Source organism: Lynx canadensis, chromosome A1 (genome assembly GCF_007474595.2).
Source record: "Lynx canadensis isolate LIC74 chromosome A1, mLynCan4.pri.v2, whole genome shotgun sequence".
Taxonomy (NCBI): domain Eukaryota; kingdom Metazoa; phylum Chordata; class Mammalia; order Carnivora; family Felidae; genus Lynx; species Lynx canadensis.
This window is the reverse complement of record NC_044303.2, coordinates 114,174,667-114,192,169: the sequence shown is the minus strand read 5'-3', so window position 1 is coordinate 114,192,169 and position 17,503 is coordinate 114,174,667. Positions and strand designations below refer to the sequence as shown.

Below are 17,503 nucleotides of genomic sequence, written 5' to 3'. Positions count from 1 at the left end.
TAAAATAACCCAGACTGCATCTCGTTTGAGAAAGAGTGAGTTGGGGTAGTGGCCTCATCTAAGAGGACACTGAGGTGTCAGTGGGAGATAATCTTTGAGAATAACACCTTACCAGTTTCCATTCAGGGTCTGTAAAAGTTACTTCTAGTTTCTGTTACCTCAATGTGCCTCCCCTTCCCCCATTCCACTGTTTCAAGGCTTTGTAGCAATGAAGAAATTCAACAGGTCGAAATTTTAACAGTCATAGAATAAACAGTCATCTCTCCTGCTTTCACATACATTATGTTATCCTCCCTGAAGACCTCTACAAAATATTAAGAGTCTAGTAAAAATTTCTTCTTAAACAGTCTTACAAATGAACAAACAAAATGGAACATTTAAGGCATTTTTTGAATCGTGTGATTTTAGAGCTGAAAGGGACCCTGGACTGATCCTGTGTTATAGAGGAGGAGGATCTGAGGTTCAAAGTGGGAAGAAGACTTGGCTGAAAGTCGCTCAGCTAGCTAGTGGTAGCATAGATCCTGAAAAGCCTAGGTTTGACCTGGATGGTTTGACAATAGAGATGCTCATGTATGATTTTTCTGAGTCATTAAGGAAGCTTCTGAACCCATTTCTGTGGCTAACCAATCAGTAGTGGCAATTTGCCTCAATTTCCATTAAGCCTCTTGGCTGTGGCTAGGAGACACAGACTGTCCTTCTGCCTTCCCAAGATGATGTTTTAGAGGTAAGAAAGTCTAAATTGAAGCTCAGCAGCTGGAGATTACAGGGTACAGGCGATCTTTGGCTGGAGATGGGGGTTCAGTGGGAGACTGACTAGTTGGAGCCACAGTTTCATTTAAATTTCAGTGCTTTGGGCAGATACTTCAGTGTTGTGCAATGAAATTTGTGGTCATTCAGTACCGTGCAGGGAAATCAACATGTGCAGTGTTCATTTTGATGGCTTCACTGCAGTCATCTTTGGCCTCTGGAGGCAAAATAGGGTTGGTTTCCATTTCACCTATGTCTACTGTTCCCTTTATAAAATTTCTCTCCACATTCTCAGAGCTATCAGACTCTTTCCCCCCTAATTTCTCTCCATCTGTCCGACTGTCAGAGCTACTGTAGATTTTGTGAGGAGGAATCAGAACGTGAGCTGTGACCTATAAGCTGATTTCCCCAGGTGGATATACTCCACTGCAAGCCACAGAGGGGCCTCCTCATTCCAGCAATCCGGCCGGGTTGACGGACTTGTAGCCTATGGGGGCAGGGGTGGGGTTGGAGGGCGGGGGCCAGTGTTTCTTGGGCTAGTGAGGAACTGCCTGAACCTTTGCAGCGTAGGCACAGGAGGCGGGAGCCCCCCGGGGTGAGCTAGTCTCCAGAGCTGGGGATGCCTAGGCAGATGTGGAGGCAGCTGGAAAGGTGGCACCGCACTTGGGCCGCTGGAGCTGCGCTGTTCCTAGGAGACGGAGGAGCAGCAGCGAGCCTGCGGGGGAGGGGGAGCAAATGGGTTGCTGCGTTTAGCAGCTGAAAGGGCTGCAGGGAGCTCTGGGTAAGACATTTTCTGCTGCTGCCGCTTCTGCGGTAGAAGCTGCTGGGAGTAAGTCAGAGGAAGGAGGATCGAGAGGGAGGAGGCTTCATTTGCAGCCATGCTGAATCACTGTTGCTGATCAGATCTCCTGTTGGTTGGCTGGGAGAACCGAGAACAGAGCTACGATCTCCGGGTGCATGCACAGTTCAGCGGCTACCACCCCGGCTGGGCCTCGCACAATGGAGGGTGAAAGGTACGTATGTATTAAATGTGGTGTGTGTGTGTGTGTGTGTGTGTGTGTACACGTATGCTTGTGGTGCAGCTACTAGCTTTTGTATCTGCATTGGCTAGGCTGGGTCGGAAGACCTCCCTGCGGATGGATCCGGGCAGACAGCAGAGTCAGAGCAGGGAAGCCCCCTTTTCCAGAGATCTGGCTTCCGCAAAGGCAGGTCTGGGTTTGCTGGGCAGTGGAGCACCCTGAAAGAAGGGACTTCCTGGTGGTGTTCGGGTATAGTTTCAGCATGGGCTGAATCAGGATTGTCTTTCTCAGGCTCTTTCAGGGAGGCGTTTCCCTTTCTTGACTACTTTCCAGGGGTGGTTTTTCTTTGGTGGGGGGTTTCTGATGTCACAGCAGGGCTGGCCTGGCATGGAGTGCTTACATTTTCACACTGAAGTGCTCAAATCTTTAGCTAGCATACCACGCTCATGTCTGTTCTAAAAAGGTGTGTGTGTGTGTGTGTGTGTGTGTGTGTGTGTGTGTGTGTATGTGTGCGCGTGTGTGCCTATATGCACACACAAGTTCAAATAAGAAGGAGAGAAACCCTTCAGATGATACTTGGTCTGAACTGATTTCATTTTCATTGAAAAGTTTTTGAATGATACTGGAAGGTATGTGCTTTAGACGAACTCTTGCTCTGTCCATCAGGGGTTCCTTATGAAATAGGAATAAACAGAAGGGAATTTAAGTACCTCTGTTGAGCTGGATGTAACTACTGAGAGTTTATTTTCTGGCAGGCACGTGCATATATGCATTTTAAACTATTATCTGAGGATCTGATTCTTTTATTTCAGAGGTACTCTATGCAGTGCGGGGGTGGGTCATTCTTCTGTGCTAAAACGTCTCCTCCTGTTGTGTCAGCTTTTTGGTTCTGTGGGTCTGCGGCTGGTAGAGAACAAGGCTTGCCATTTTTCCTGAGATGAGGAGACAGCATGGAGCATTAGGCAGGGAGCATTAGGCAGGGAGGGGTGAGGTGTGGCAGTGCACCATTGCGGGGGTGGGGGGAGTGCTGCTTTGAGTTGCAGGTTTGATGCAGATGATAACTGGCTGGTTGAATGGTAACAGGTTCATCTAACTCAGCACTGGTTTGTACCTCAATAAACACTTTCTTTTGCACGTATTGTCTCCACTGGTGCATCTCATGGGGCAGAATGATGCCATTAAACATCTCTAGACCCTGTTAAAATTGGCATGATTGTTGGGTGTCTTCCTGTCTGAAGAGGCCCCAGGGACTGCATTTCTCCATGTGACTCCCGCAGGAAGAGTCTGGGACTTTTTAGTCTGAGTGTGCTGCTGATGCAGCTTCTCCCTCAGCGTTTTTTGCAACAGGGGCTTAGTGTTGGACTCTGTGTGGCCTGCTGGGCAACAGAGCATCCGGAGGCCTGTTTCCTAGGCTGGGAGCAGAGGTGGGTAGTGTCCTCACCTTCTGTTGGTGTGATAGTTAGTAGAAGGGCAGGGGCGAGGTGAATCGTGGTTTAGAGGTTCTGGATCAGGCTCATTTGCTTGACTGGTGGTGTGTGGGGGCTGAAAGGTCCTTGTGAGACTAGCAGTAGCTGATCAGGGTATTGCTTCCTGAGCATTTTTGGGCATCTTCTGTTTTTAGAAATGTAAAGAGTCTTGGCCCTCTAGGAGATCTCTTGTTCTTCGATGCTCTGGTGCCTCTCTGCTGGGAAGGCTGATGTCCTGGGCTTTATAACACCTGCTTTTTGCACATGTTCTTTTGTCTTTCCCCTACTGGAGGCAGAGAGTAGTCAAGAAATACAAATTGAGCAGCTTCCAAGGTTCACCATGTCACCCAGCTCACTACCGTTTGTTTCCACTTCACGTCCAGCTCACCATGTCAGGCATTCAAGCCCTCTGAAATCTGGCTCAGTCTGCATTCGCTCTGCTTACCCATACCCCCACCAAGCAATCTTTTGGTCTGTTTTGTGACCATACATCCTGTATACTGCTCCATCCAGCCCCAGATCCTTAGCTCCTGGAGTTCCTTTTGCCTGGAATGCCTTTTCCAATTTTCTTTTCCTAAAGTTATCCATCTAACAAGGCTGTTTTAAATTCCTATTTTGTGTTGGAAACCTCAGCTTTTCTAGTCCCCGGTGATGTTCTTCTGAATTCTAGTACCTCAGGTTTGTGTCCATAGTTGGATACGGAATAATAGGCCCACCCACCAGATCTTTTTGTGCTTTTGTTTCATGTGTCTTACAAGCCCCCAGACTCAGAGACATGTCTTCAGGGGGTAAGGATGGTGCCACTCTGAACACTCCTCACTCATCCCTGTGTGGCTGCATGCATAGTAGGTGCTGCCTAATTGTTTGGTGATGAACTGATAACTTTTGTGGGAAACAGTGATAACTAAGAGGAAACTTGGTGAGAGAAGAGATTGAAACCTTTGGCCAATAGGTTCATCTTTGGCTATCGGCCTTATTATCTCAGCACGGGTCATTGACCCTATGGAATGCTTTTGTAGGCCGAGAACAGGGGAAGTAGCCTGGTTTTACAAGTTCCCTGGGAAAGCCAGGGTTGGAGAAGCTGAGTGACTAGCCTAGGATCACATGTCAAACCTCCAGCAACTGGAGGAATCCTGAATGTGTGCTTGTTCCGCACTTAACCTGCTGAAGCTTAATTGGCTGTTTTTAAGCATTAAGATTTTTTCAGCCAAGAGATTTCTACTGAACAATTTTCTTTCTTTGCCATGAGGGTATGAAAATGACTTCTCCTTTAAAAGGCTATTAATCGAGAGCCTGGGATTTAGAGTAACACAGGCCTTGCAGTGAATCTCCTTTATGAACTGTGTGACCTTGAGTGTGTCACATTTAGTCATAGATAATTTTTCTTTTTGGTATAAAGGGAGTAATAACAGTATCTGTATCTCATAGAGTTTTTGTGAGGATCAAATGAGGTAATATATATATAAAGCATCTAGTAAAATGTCTGTGGCACAGACTAGGTACTAGGTAAATAGTCGTCATTTTATCTTTGGTGTTCATCTATTGCCCTGGTGTACCCCATGACTTGTGCTGGGATACTAACCAAAGCTTGTTTTAAGGACTTTCTATGTTTATCATCTAAAGCAGCCTATGTGGGACTTTTCCCATGAGAAAACTGGGGAGAGCTTATCAGGATCCTTCTCTTCTACCTGAACCATCCATCTCCTCATAGTGAGATACCACACGGGGCTTGGCATTTCCTCTGCTAGTTTTCACCAACACCTACCTTAATCCTCCTTTTTATAGACTTCCTGTGGCATCTGGATGCCTTTAGTGGTTTGGAACTATGAACCAGATACACTTGTGTTCACTCAAAATCTCAAGAAGAACATATGAGTTTGCACACACCTTTGCTGTATCCCCCAAGCTCTCCAGCTCCCTAAGGGACCTGCTGATGCTGAGATTCCCATCTCCCTTTGTGAAGAATCACTGTTTCTTGATCAGTCACAGGAAGATGACTCTGCATTCTGTTTTATGAAGGGAAAGGGTCTCTGGCTCTCAACTACTACAGTGATAAATTGTATGTATGTATGGGTATGTGTACTTGTAGAGCAGATAGACATTGAAAATGGCAGTTGCTCTTGCTCTTAGGATTTTATTTCAGTTCTGGAAATCAGTCTTATGGGCTGATCAGCCTTGTTATACTCTGGAAATGTATGTGTTGGTGATGGTTGCACAACAACATGAATGTATTTAATGTCACTGAACTGTATCCTTAAAAGTGGTTAAAATGAAAATTTCATGTTGTGTATATTGCTACAGTTTAAAAAAATTTTTTCCAGGGATGTCTGGCTGGCTCAGTTGATAAAGCATGTAATTCTTGATCTCAGGGTTGTGAGTTCGAGCCCCATGTTGGATGTAGAGATTACTTAAAAATAAAATCTTCAAAAAAATTTTTTTTCCAGGCTCAGTGTCTGATATATCTGCAAGATTTGCAGAGAACAACTTTCAGAAGAGGCATAATACAAAGGGGAAACTAGTTGACCATTTTTCCTAAAATTGTGGTTTTCTTCATCAGAAGCACTGGTGTGTACCTGCTTGAGAGGGGCACCATGCACCCAGCACTATGCCATGAATTTGTGGGAGCAATTCGCAGGAGAACGGCTCATCCTTATGAAAGAGAGCCTGCTCCTTCTCAGGGAACTTCAGAACCAGAAGAGATTTTTTCACCCTTGATCCACGAACAGATCATATTTTTTGAGAAGACATGACTTAGCTGATAATTCTTTAAATGCTGAGACTGGCATTGCCAGGTAAGATACTAGCAAGACCCCCCCCCCCCGCCCCCCCGGAGAAGAGGCAAGTATTGAATACCCTTGTCTTTTCTCTCTTCCCACAGCATTCCTTGATTCCTCTCCCACTACTAGTAGTCATGGATAGAAACTTGTAGAAAATTTTGGGCATCACTGCTGCCTGAAGCAGATGTGCATTTCAACCATGATAATTGAAACCAAATTTTCCATTTTGGAAATATTTGTTGGTGAAGTAAGGTTTTTAACTGTAAAAAACAAAGTCACTGAAGCCACTTGATTTCCCCATAACCAGATTTGGGTTTTCAGGACTTTGCTTGTTAGGTTTTAGAATGTTCAGATACATGTAGACAGGAACATTTTTGGGGTTAGTTTTCTAAAGCAAGTGCTTTATTTGATGAAATTTGCCATTGTAGAAGTGACCTAATTCTTTTCAATTGCTGGATGAACCCTAAAACTAGGTTAGCCTGAAAAGAATATTAATAAACCATAATAAAAAATAACTTGAACATGCTTTATTCTTAGTTTTTTTCCTATTAAATAAGTTCAATTGTTCTTAAGCTGGAAATTCTGTAACTTTTTAAAATCATTTATAAGGATTTTCAAACTCCCGGCACAACTTTCCTGGACTTTTCTTTTTAACTTAGCAAAGTCTGTTGAAGCTTTTATCAAGACTATACACTTGGAAGAGCTCTGCTCTTCTGTTGAACCCAAATAGAAGCTTGGCTCTCGAAATGCCACATAACAAGGGTTGTGTTTTCTTTTAGCCTCCCTCTCTCCTTGTGTCATTCTGTCTATCTGAATACAAGTGCTTCTGTTGTGTTTTACATTTTTTCACAGCCCACTTAAAAGATTCCCCTGCCCCTCCCCCACTCCAGGTTATGAAGAAAACTGTGAACTGGGCTCTTAGGACTGTGATTAGCAACATACTTGTTCTTGAGCTTGTTGACCAAGGAGCACATCATAGGAATGGCAGAGCTGCTCCCCAGCTTTGACCAATCACAATGGACTTATGTGAAGTCACTACAGTTAATAATAATATCAACTGTAAGATACGCTGAAGTTTCCCCACAGTCAGCGGAGTAAGGTAGTGCAATGTCACAGGTCCTAGAGGGTTCAGTCTTTTTCATTTGGCCTGGTTTGGCTGTACAGTGAAGAGCCTCAAGGAATGAGACAGAAGGATTGAGCTCCCTTGGCCCAGTAGGCTGTGGACATTGTCCCAAGTCATTGAACATTGCTATTAAGAACATAGGCCAGATCAGATCAGATAGACCTGGGTTTGAGTGTCAATTCTCCATTCAGTAGTTACCTGGGACTTCCAGACGAGTTTTATCTCAGTGCTTCTGGGGATAATAGGGAGGTTCTGAAGATAAAATGAGATCATGGAGGCAAAGTGCTTTAACGTACTATCAGCTTTCGGTAAATGCTGTTATTAACTCTTAGCCAGGAGCTATAGCTTACTGATAAACATCTTCCATGTGTCCGTGTGGGCCGTTGCAAGGGCTCAGCCTAATGCTGTGAACTCAGGTGGCACCACTGAAAAGTTATGAAGAATATGGGGCTTCGTGGCAGCCTGTGTGTGGGTGGTGTTTCTTGATGACAGGACTGTACCATCGAGTCCTGAATCCTGCTGCCCAGCCATCTTCAAGTGACAGGTCCTCTGTTAACCCAAAAGTAGAAACTTGAATTTGGTCATTTTGACCTTGAACTTCAGGATTGGGATACATGCTATCTCTGTAGTTTGCTCAGAGTCCTGTAGGTAGAGAAACCTTATTCTGTCACTGTCCCACTGCTGCCCACACTTGGAGAAGCACAGTCATGCTGATGAACTCATGAGAACCGAAAGTACAACAGTCAGAAAGGCACTTTATTAATTTTCAGTGAAGAGTGCTCTGGATGTTCTGAAGACCTGTTACCACATTCTTGATTCCTGAAGGAGGATCATGGGGGAGGCCACAATTACCAAAGACTGCATGGTGAGCTAGGGACTGAGTTATGGCTTTCGAATATTTATAGGTTTCAAGCTTTACCACAAGGATCTGGCCTGAAGCTGAACCAGGTCAGACCATGATGATTAAGTTATCTCTTTCCTAGATAGTGTGCCCTGAGCTGGACAAGGGGCTGTCTCTGTCTGATTCTTGTTTTCCAGTTTCCCTTTCTAAACGACACTTGCTTTGTTGAGGGATTTTAGCATATTCATCCTAGTCTTACTCCGTCTCAGAGTTGTTTTGCCTTCTTGAGGTGACTTTGCTTCTCTTTATTCTCTGTGATCTGTAGCTTGAACATGATGTGCTTGGGCTCTTTGTATGTGGCCCACCATTAGCCCACTCTCCCTGAACTTTATTTGCGTCTCTTGAAGGCTTTTAGAGGGGATGGCAGTTCCTAAGCCTCAGCAGCATTTCTTGGTTTCCCTTTCTTCTCCTCTACACTCTCTCATACCCTGGGTGCCCTGGAGCTCCTAACTTGGCAGATCCCCCAAACGCTTCTGCATAGTCAGCCTGCTCTGAGGCTTTTCCGTCTCCTACCCTGCCCACGTGCTTTCTCTAGAAGTGTTCTCCTTTCCATTCCTTGCATGAAGTTTCCTCAGCAATGGAAAGAGCCTAAGAACTGACACACTAAGTAACACCCCCTCTTGCTTCCTTCCCTCTTCTCTAGTTGATGATGCCTTTCTCTCTCCCTGCATCCTCTTTATTCTGTATGATCAACACAGAGGCCTTCTTAGGGAGTACAAGGAGGGGGAGTTGAGAGACACAAAGCCATAATTATTTTAATGAGGAGAAGTGAGGAAAGATGGAATAGTTGCTAGTTATACCTTATTTACTTACCTATCTAATCATTTACTCACTGATTATTTATTGAGCACCTGCCATGTACCAGAAGTCCAGAATGCAGAGGGAAATTAGATAGCATCCTGGTTCTCAGGGAGGTTAAAGTCTAAGGTTGGCAGCGATGTGCTGGAGCCAGCACTTACCCATTTGCAAGAGCTGCTTGTTAAATTGTCAGGACTATTGTGAGTCATTCTATTAAATATGCTCTTTGCTAAAAATAAATTATATAACTTAATAATAAATTATAGACAAGAATAATGAATACCCCCAAATCAATGATTTTACTGTGGTCTATGCCTTTTAGATTATGACTCTTGTGTCTTTATAATGGAAATACTGTGTAGGGTTATAATGGTGTGCTGCTGCACATCTTTTTCCAATTCCACATGCTCAGTGACAACATGTTGGTAGCTTGAAATCTGACATGGTGGGAGTATTTACACCATGGAAATTGGCAAACGTTACAAATCAGGGCTCTCTCCCTCGCAACCAACTGTTAAACATTTAACAGCACTCCCCCCCACTGTGGGGGAGACAGAAAAGTAAGAGGTAATTACAATTTATATGGAAGGAAGCACAGAGTAGTGTGGGAACACAGAAGAAGGGAAGTTCATCTCTTGGGTAGTGGAAGATGCTAGGGAAGACTTCCAGCTTGAAGGCTTGAAGGGCTGGTAGGAATGAGTGGGGTGGGGCAAAAGAGCCTGGTGTATTTAGGTGTAAGTATTTCAGTACTATAGTAGCAAGAAGTCTTAAGGGCAATTATGGGGTTATAAAGGGCCAGGAGAGGTCTCTGAGATTTATTCTGAACGCAGCGAGGAGCCAGTGAGAGGTTTCACATAGAACATCCTTTGCTCTTACTAATATTCTCTAAATGTCACTCTGGAGTTAGGGAGGAGGATATGGTTGTATACAAGGCAGGAAGGGGATTATGTCTGTGAGAAGGGAATGGAGTGGAGAGAGATTAAAGGAGCACTTGGGGTTGTATGGGAGGGGGGTGAAAATGGGAAGAGCATATCAAGGATGACATCCCACTTTCTGCTTTGGATAGGTGAGTGGGCGGTTGGTTTTGCCTCTGAGATAGAGGATACAGAAAGAACAGTAGGCTTGAGGAAGAGTAGGGAGGGTGGAGGGCATCAGTATTGCATAGGCTGAGTATGAGTTACTGTGCAAAATGTGAGGGAGTCAAAATAGACTTTGGGTATGTAGAATTTAGAGGACAAGGGAGGGCAGGAGAAACGGCTGTGGGAGGTGGTGTGCTGAGAGGGCTTGTTATTTAAAACTTCTCTATTTTTATTTAGAACTTCTGTAACATTTTGTGTGTATTGATTTATATTTTAACTCTGAAAACCTATCCCACATTCACTTTTTTAAGTTATTAGGCTGGGGGAAAAAAGGGTGGGGAGAGAGCTCCTGCGTGGCTCAGTCAGTTAAGCATCTGACTCCTGGTTTTAGCTCCGGTCATGATCTTATGGTTCTTGAGTTCAAGCCCCACATCGGGCTCTGCACTGACAGTGTGGAGCCTGCTTGGAATTCTAATAAATAAATAAAAAAACTTAAAAAAATAAATGGTCATTGGTTGAGGCAGACTCTTCCACTCTGCTCTACTGTTTATCAGTTTGTAGGGACAAGTGAAGGGTTTTCAGGTCAGAGTTCATTGATGACAAATATGGGATGAGGGCCTGCTGTGGGTGTGGCCCTATGCTGGGCAGGCTAAGCCATGTAAAGAGTCCTTGGACCCACGTTCCTTGTCCACCAGGTATGTTGCATCTAGTAGGAGAGGAGTGGGTTGTTAGATAGGTACCATGAAAACATAATCAAATCTATATGCCAGTTCAGTTATAGGACAGAAATACTTGAGGAATTTAGGAAGACAGAGATCACTTAGGACTGAAGTATACAGAGGACTTCATAGAAGAGGCAACCTTAATTGGTCCTGAAAGAACAGGTATTTAGATTATGATAGAAGAAAAGGAAGGCAGAATCTGTCTATAGTGAATAATTTCATCTGCTCAGTAGAAAACAGGTTCTCAGTAAATATTTGAGGAAGAGATAGGGCTGGGATTTAGATTCAGTCCAGGTCAAGGAGGACCTTGAATACTAAGCAAGGTACCATGACTTTATCCTATAGTTTGGTAATGTTTCAGGTTTTTAGCTCTGTAGTTCTTTGAAAGGAAATTCTACATGGACACACAATACACAGAATAAATGGAAGCAGGTGGCTCTGACTGAGCCTCTAGCCTACAGCCCTCATGACCCCTGAAGAAATCTGTGGGCAGTGAGAATCTGAAAGATGTGATCAGAATGACCTTTTAGGGATTAATGTTGCAATAGTGTGCAGGAAGTGCTTGGAGGGAGGGCATCCAGAATGGGGGATAGCCACTGTAGTAGGAGACACGGGAGAGGCCACTGTCACAGGCTAGCCCAAGGGAAAAGAGAATGGGAGAACCCAGGAAGGAAGGGACAGCTATGTTCATCCTTCTTAAGGTTATGAGTCTTGACTGTCTCATATGTATGACTTTTTTTTTTCAAGTTTATTTCTTTTGAGAGAGAGTGAGGGAGAGGTGGGGGGAGGGGTAGAGAAAGGGAGAGACAGAATCTTAAGCAGGCTCCACGCTGTTGGGAAGGAGCCCGAAGTGGGGTTCGAATTCACAAACCATGAGATCATGACCTGAACCAAGATCAAGAGTCAGAGATTTAACCAACTGAACCACTCAGGCGTCCCTCATATGTATGACTTCTTAAATGGCACCAGTGAGAATGTGAATTAAGTCTGAGCCATCTTGCAATACTCTCTTTCTCTGGGCTATTTATTGAAGGGGTTGTTGGCCTTTCAACAGCAGCAACATGGAATTACTCACTTCCCTGTGTTCACCATGGCAGCAGTGGTGGTTCATGGAGGTATGTTTACTACTAACAGGACAGTGTGTAAGATTTAATTAAATTTTAAGCCAGATTTGTAGTGACTTATTTAACAAAGTTGACTTGTCTTGTTCTGCTGCAGCTTAAGTGGAAAATGGCTTTGATGACTATTTCTGTCTAATTCTATAGGAAACAGCAAGGATTCTGCCTGGCCAGTACTTTCTCACCATGTCTACTGTTGTTGATATATTTAAATCTTAGATATGGCTCAACTTGAATGTTACTGAAACTCTGAGCATCTCAGCACAAATGAATGCTCCTTTGTTAAGTAGCCAGAGGTTGAGGTCTGGTGGAAGGGGCATATATAAATTAATATCAACTATGGAGGGAATTTGGTAGGCTTTATGCCTCTTGCCATATCATGAAACCTGGAAGTCTCACTTACCTCATTTGGACTGGCTGGAAGTTCTTGAAACCTGGTATGGTTTTAATAGAGACTGAAACTTTTTTAAAATATAATTTATTGTCAAATTGGTTTCCATACAGCACCCAGTGCTCATCCCAACAAGTGCACTCCTCAGTGCCCATCACCCACTTTCCCCTCTCCCCCACCCCCCTTCAACCCTCAGTTTGTTCTCAGTATTTAAGAGTCAATAGAGGCTTATACAGAGAAAGACAGATACCATATGTTTTCACTCTTATGTGGATCCTGAGAAACTTAACAGAAACCCATGGGGGAGAGGAAGGAAAAAAAAAAAAAAAAAAGAGGTTAGAGTGGGAGAGAGCCAAAGCATAAGAGACTCTTAAAAACTGAGAACAAACTGAGGGTTGATGGGGGGGGTGAGAGGGAGGGGAGGGGGGGTGATGGGTATTGAGGAGGGCACCTTTTGGGATGAGCACTGGGTGTTGTATGGAAACCAATTTGACAATAAACTTCATATATTGAAAGAAAAAGAGTCAATAGAGGCTGAAACTTAAGGGATGGTCAAGTTTGGAGCCATTCTTTGCTCTTGGAGAAATCAAACAGTTTGTGCTTAGAGTAAGGGCATTTGCTAATAAAAACTTCAGGAGAAAACATTTTGTGATTGAATCTGCCTAGAGAAACGTGCGTGTGTGTGTGTGTGTGTGTGTGTGTGTGTGTGTGTGTAATTTTGGCTGGGTCTGGGTAGAGTGAAAAGTATGATCTTATAGACATTGAACATGGACATGAGAGTGGGAATATACCTCTGTGTGGTCTGTGTTTCACAGATGGGGAGGGGGATCCACCAGCTGTGTCTAGCATAAAGAACTGAGCACATTGGGGCCTTTAGAGAGTGGGAGTGGGCTGTGTATGGGGACTAACTAATTGGTATGGATGGAGGGAGAAAGATTTGGGGGAGGGAATGGGGGTATTTAGTATCTCTGCCTGAGCCATGTGACCCTAGGTTGAGACGTGTGTTTGCACGCATGTATATATGTATATTCTATCCTGCTGGAGGGTGTAGACTCTGGTGAAAATAGCTTGGGTTGATTCAAGTCAGGGACACCTGAACTCAGCTTCCATCTTTGTAACTTATTATCTCTGTGATCTTGTACAAGATTCTTAACTTCGCTGAGCACTCACCTTCTCTCTTTCCTCACTTTCCTGTTCCTTGGAAGGTCACTGAGTTGCCACGAAGCTTGTACCTTCCAGAAAGCAGAGATCTAGACTCTACCGCAGAGTTCCCATGTCATCACAGAGCTGCAGAGCAGGGGAAGAAAGAGACCTTAGGATCTGTCTGATGTCAAGCCTTGCCCCTGTATCAAGGGTGGGAAGGGCTCCAGATATAGTGGGAAGATCAGATGTCCTTTCCCTACCCAGCCCGGTGGGCATCACCAAGTCACTTCTTCTTTCAGGGAGGCTTTGGTATGAATTGCATTTTGTTGAGCTTTAATCCTTTGAATAGGTAATCTATGTCTGAGACCTTTTGGTAAACACAACATTGTATTAACAGGACTGATTCATTGGACCATTTTGACACACTGGAAAGTGCAAAAGCAACACAACAAGGAAGAACAAGCCTTCCTGTCCATTAGTCACACTGGAGATTATTGTCACTGCTTCCAAAATGGCTGTGTTTATTCTACATCTCCATATATGTGAAATGGAACTGAATCTGTCTGTCCACTGGGCTTTTAGGAGCTCTAATCTTATTATTTCCCTGTCAGAACCCTTCAGTGGTTCTCTGGTCAATACCATATTATATATTTTTTCCCTTGGCTTTTAAGGCTCTTTATAGTTTGAAGATAGCATTTATGGTGAATATTTATGCAGTCTTTTTTACAGTTTCTAGATTTATCCCAGAAATGCAGATATGGTTTAATTTTAGAAAATATATTAGTATCATTTACCACATTAAAAGGTTAAAGGGAAAAATCCATATGATCACTTCATTAGATTCACAAAAATATTTGATAAATTCAGTATAGTTTTATGATTAAAAAGCAATAAAATGCAAGGGAATTTTCTCAATTTGATTAAGGTTATCTATAAAAATTTTACAACAAACATGCACAATGGAGAAACATTAAAAACATCATCTTTAAAATCAGAAAGACAACAAGAATATTTGTTAGCACACTATCTATTCAACATTGTGTGGCTATCCTAGCCAGTGCAAAATTTCTTTCAAAAAAAAAAAAATTAGACACCTAAGAATTGGAAAGGAGGGGGAGAAAAAACCCTCTGGCATTATATGCAGGTTAATTTGACTTTTTACATAGAACACTTTATCGACTCTTCAAATATAGAAATAATAGGAACATTTGGTAAGGTGGCTGTTTAGTAATTTGCAAAAATCAATTGCATTTTATAAACCATAGCAATCAGAAAATAAAATTCATAAAAGACACCATTGCTATTGTAAAACAGCAACAAAAGCCCTGAAGTACTTAATAAATTTAATCAAATGTATAAAGTCTTCATTAAGAAAAATATAAAAGTTTGACATTAAAGACGATTAAATAAGTGGAGAGAGATATTCCATGTTCATGGATCAGAAAACATAATATCAAAAAGATATCAGTTCTATACTAATTGATCTATAAATCATAACAGTTGCTATCAAAATCTCATAATATGTCATGGAACTTAATAAGCTGATACTAAAATTTGTATGAAAGAATAAAGAAAGTAGAATAGTCAAGACACATTTGAAGCATAATAATTGGATTGAAGACTTACCCTGTCAGATATCAAGCTTTATAATGAAGTTACAAAAATAATGTGGTACTGGCATAGGGACAGGTAAACCAACCAATGGAATAGCTTAGAGAGTCCAGGAATAGATCCCTATATTTGGAACTTTGACATGACTTAAGGTGGCATGACAGGTAAGTGGGAAAAATAAGTATTCAGTAAATGGAACATATGGAAAAAATTAAATCCCTATTTCACACCAGGACATAAAAATCAACATCAGATCAAATAAGGGCCATTAATCAAAAGCAAAAATGTAGGGCACCTGGGTGGGTTAAGGATCAGACTCTTGATTTCTGCTCACGTCATGATCTCACTGTTCATGAGATCGAGCCCCATGTTGGGCTCTGTGCTGACAGTGAGGAGCCTGCTTGGGATCCTCTGTCTCCCTGTCTCTCTCTGCCCCTCCCCTGCTCACACACTCTGTCTGTCAAATAAATAAACTTAGAAAACAAAAGCAGAAATGTTAAACTTTTAGTAGAAAATAGGAAAATAAGATCTTCTGGCTTGGAGTAGGAAAAACATTGACTTTAAAAGAAATAACACTTGTGGGATTTCTCACATGAAGTTTTTCAACTTTACGGGATGCTCTTTCATGTTGATCTTATCGTCAGTTTTGAGATTTTCTTTTCCTCCTTAAACACATAATTCTATAGGACGCCTGGGTGGCTCGGTTGAGTGTCCGACTTCAGCTCAGGTCATGATCTCGCGGTCCGTGAGTTCCAGCTCCGCGTCGGACTCTCTGCTGACAGCTCAGAGCCTGGAGCCTGTTTCATATTCTGTGTCTCCCTCTCTCTCTGACCCTCCCCCATTCATGCTCTGTCTATCTCTGTCTCAAAAATAAATAAACGCGGGGCGCCTGGATGGCGCAGTCGGTTAAGCGTCCGACTTCAGCCAGGTCACGATCTCGCGGTCCTTGAGTTCGAGCCCCGCGTCGGGCTCTGGGCTGATGGCTCGGAGCCTGGAGCCTGTTTCCGATTCTGTGTCTCCCTCTCTCTCTGCCCCTCCCCTGTTCATGCTCTGTCTCTCTCTGTCCCAAAAATAAATAAACGTTGAAAAAAAATTAAAAAAAAAATAAATAAACGTTAAAACAACAACAACATATAATTCTAATCATCTGCCTTTGTGTATCTCTTGATATTTATATTCCTGTGCCTGATCAATTAACTTCTTTGCCCCCAGAATCCAAATAGTCCCAAAGTTCAGATGACTGTGGCTTATATTTGCATGCTGAACTGAAGGTGGGGAAGGAAGGCCAAAAGAGGAGTCTGTGATGGTCAGACAAACTGTAGGTCTTGCATGGTCGTTGTGATTTGATTGTTCCAGTAGTTACAAATCTCACTGTAAGATCTGTAGAGACTGTCAGGTCTCTGGAACATTCTCTTAACCACAGAAGTCCCTTTCTCAAGCCAGTTTGCAAGTCTAGGTGGTGGCGTGGAAGGAGGCACGCCAGGCAAAGGCAAAGCAAACTGTCTTTAAACTAGAGTTGGAGAGTTGGAGTGAACTGTGAGTCTCCAAATCTACACAAATGGAGAAGGTCCTGTTTTCTTGTCAGAACAGAGGTAACTCCAAGGTCCTGGACTTGACCTTGGAGCTGAAAAGTTTCATTAGGTTGGGAAAAGAAGTCCATTTTTGTGTATTCTTAAAAAAAATTTTTTTTTTAGTGTTTATTTATTTTGAGAGAGAGAGAGATATTGTAAGTGGGGGAGGGGCAGAGAGAGATGGAGACGCAGAATCTGGAGCAGGCTCTAGGCTCTGAACTGTCAGCACAGAGCCCCAAGCAGAGCTTGAACCCAGGAGCTGGGAGATCATGACTTGGGCCGAAGTCAGATGTTTAACTGACTGACCATTGACCTTTCTTTCGATAATTTTTTTTCCTCCCCACATAAAGCTGAGACATATTGCTTAGGAGTTGTTGGGCATCTACTTGGCATCCATAGGGATATGAGTGTTTGTCTTCTGTATAGAGGACTTCGAGGTTGTGAATGACTTGGAAGTCACCACTTGCTCACTTAGCCCACATGGATAGCTCTTCTTTTCATAATAATGACAGTCCCTTGTCTTACCCTGGGATTATGTTTTCCCAAAAGCTTTCATTCCTGTTATATTGTTTTCCATACCACAGGCAATGTGATCTTTGTTAAGGACAGATGTGTTCACCTGTTCCTGTCTACTTCTCTCTCCCTTTAATGGCTTCTCATTGTCTCAGAGTAAAATCCAAGCTCCATGGCTTTGCTAATATGACACTTACAGGACTGCTCAGTCTTCTAGGCTTTGCTCTTGAGACTCTCTTCTAGTTTTACTGAACTCACTTGACTCTTGTACTCCAGGTCTTTGTATATGTACTCTTTCCTCTGCTGGGATATTCTCCATTTTCCTTTTTACTTTGCTTGCTTTTGCTCTTTCTTGGGATTTCTGCTCTCCCTCAGCTTCTGGAAAGTTTCCCCTCATACTGCCAGCCCCGGAGTAGTTGCCCATCCTCTGCACTTATGTCCAGTCGTGATACATAGGATATGATGTTTAGGTTTTTACTTGGTTTTCTCCTACACCGAACTGTAAGCTTTGTGAGAGCAGTGTC

The 17,503-nt window shown here is 43.1% G+C and overlaps 1 protein-coding gene across 2 annotated transcripts in view; it reads left to right on the top strand.

Annotated features, from left to right (window-relative positions):
* Window positions 1–1,365: 1,365 nt before the first annotated feature.
* The window catches only part of KLHL3 (kelch like family member 3), a 114,288-nt gene continuing 98,150 nt past the window's right edge, over window positions 1,366–17,503 (top strand). The window contains exon 1 of one of the 2 annotated variants that reach the window (XM_032592919.1): window positions 1,366–1,760. In XM_032592919.1, the coding sequence (XP_032448810.1) occupies window positions 1,705–1,760 (56 nt within the window). In that variant the 5' untranslated portion in view covers window positions 1,366–1,704. The remainder of the gene's footprint in view (window positions 1,761–17,503) is intronic. The other variant, XM_032592920.1, reaches the window with a different exon arrangement.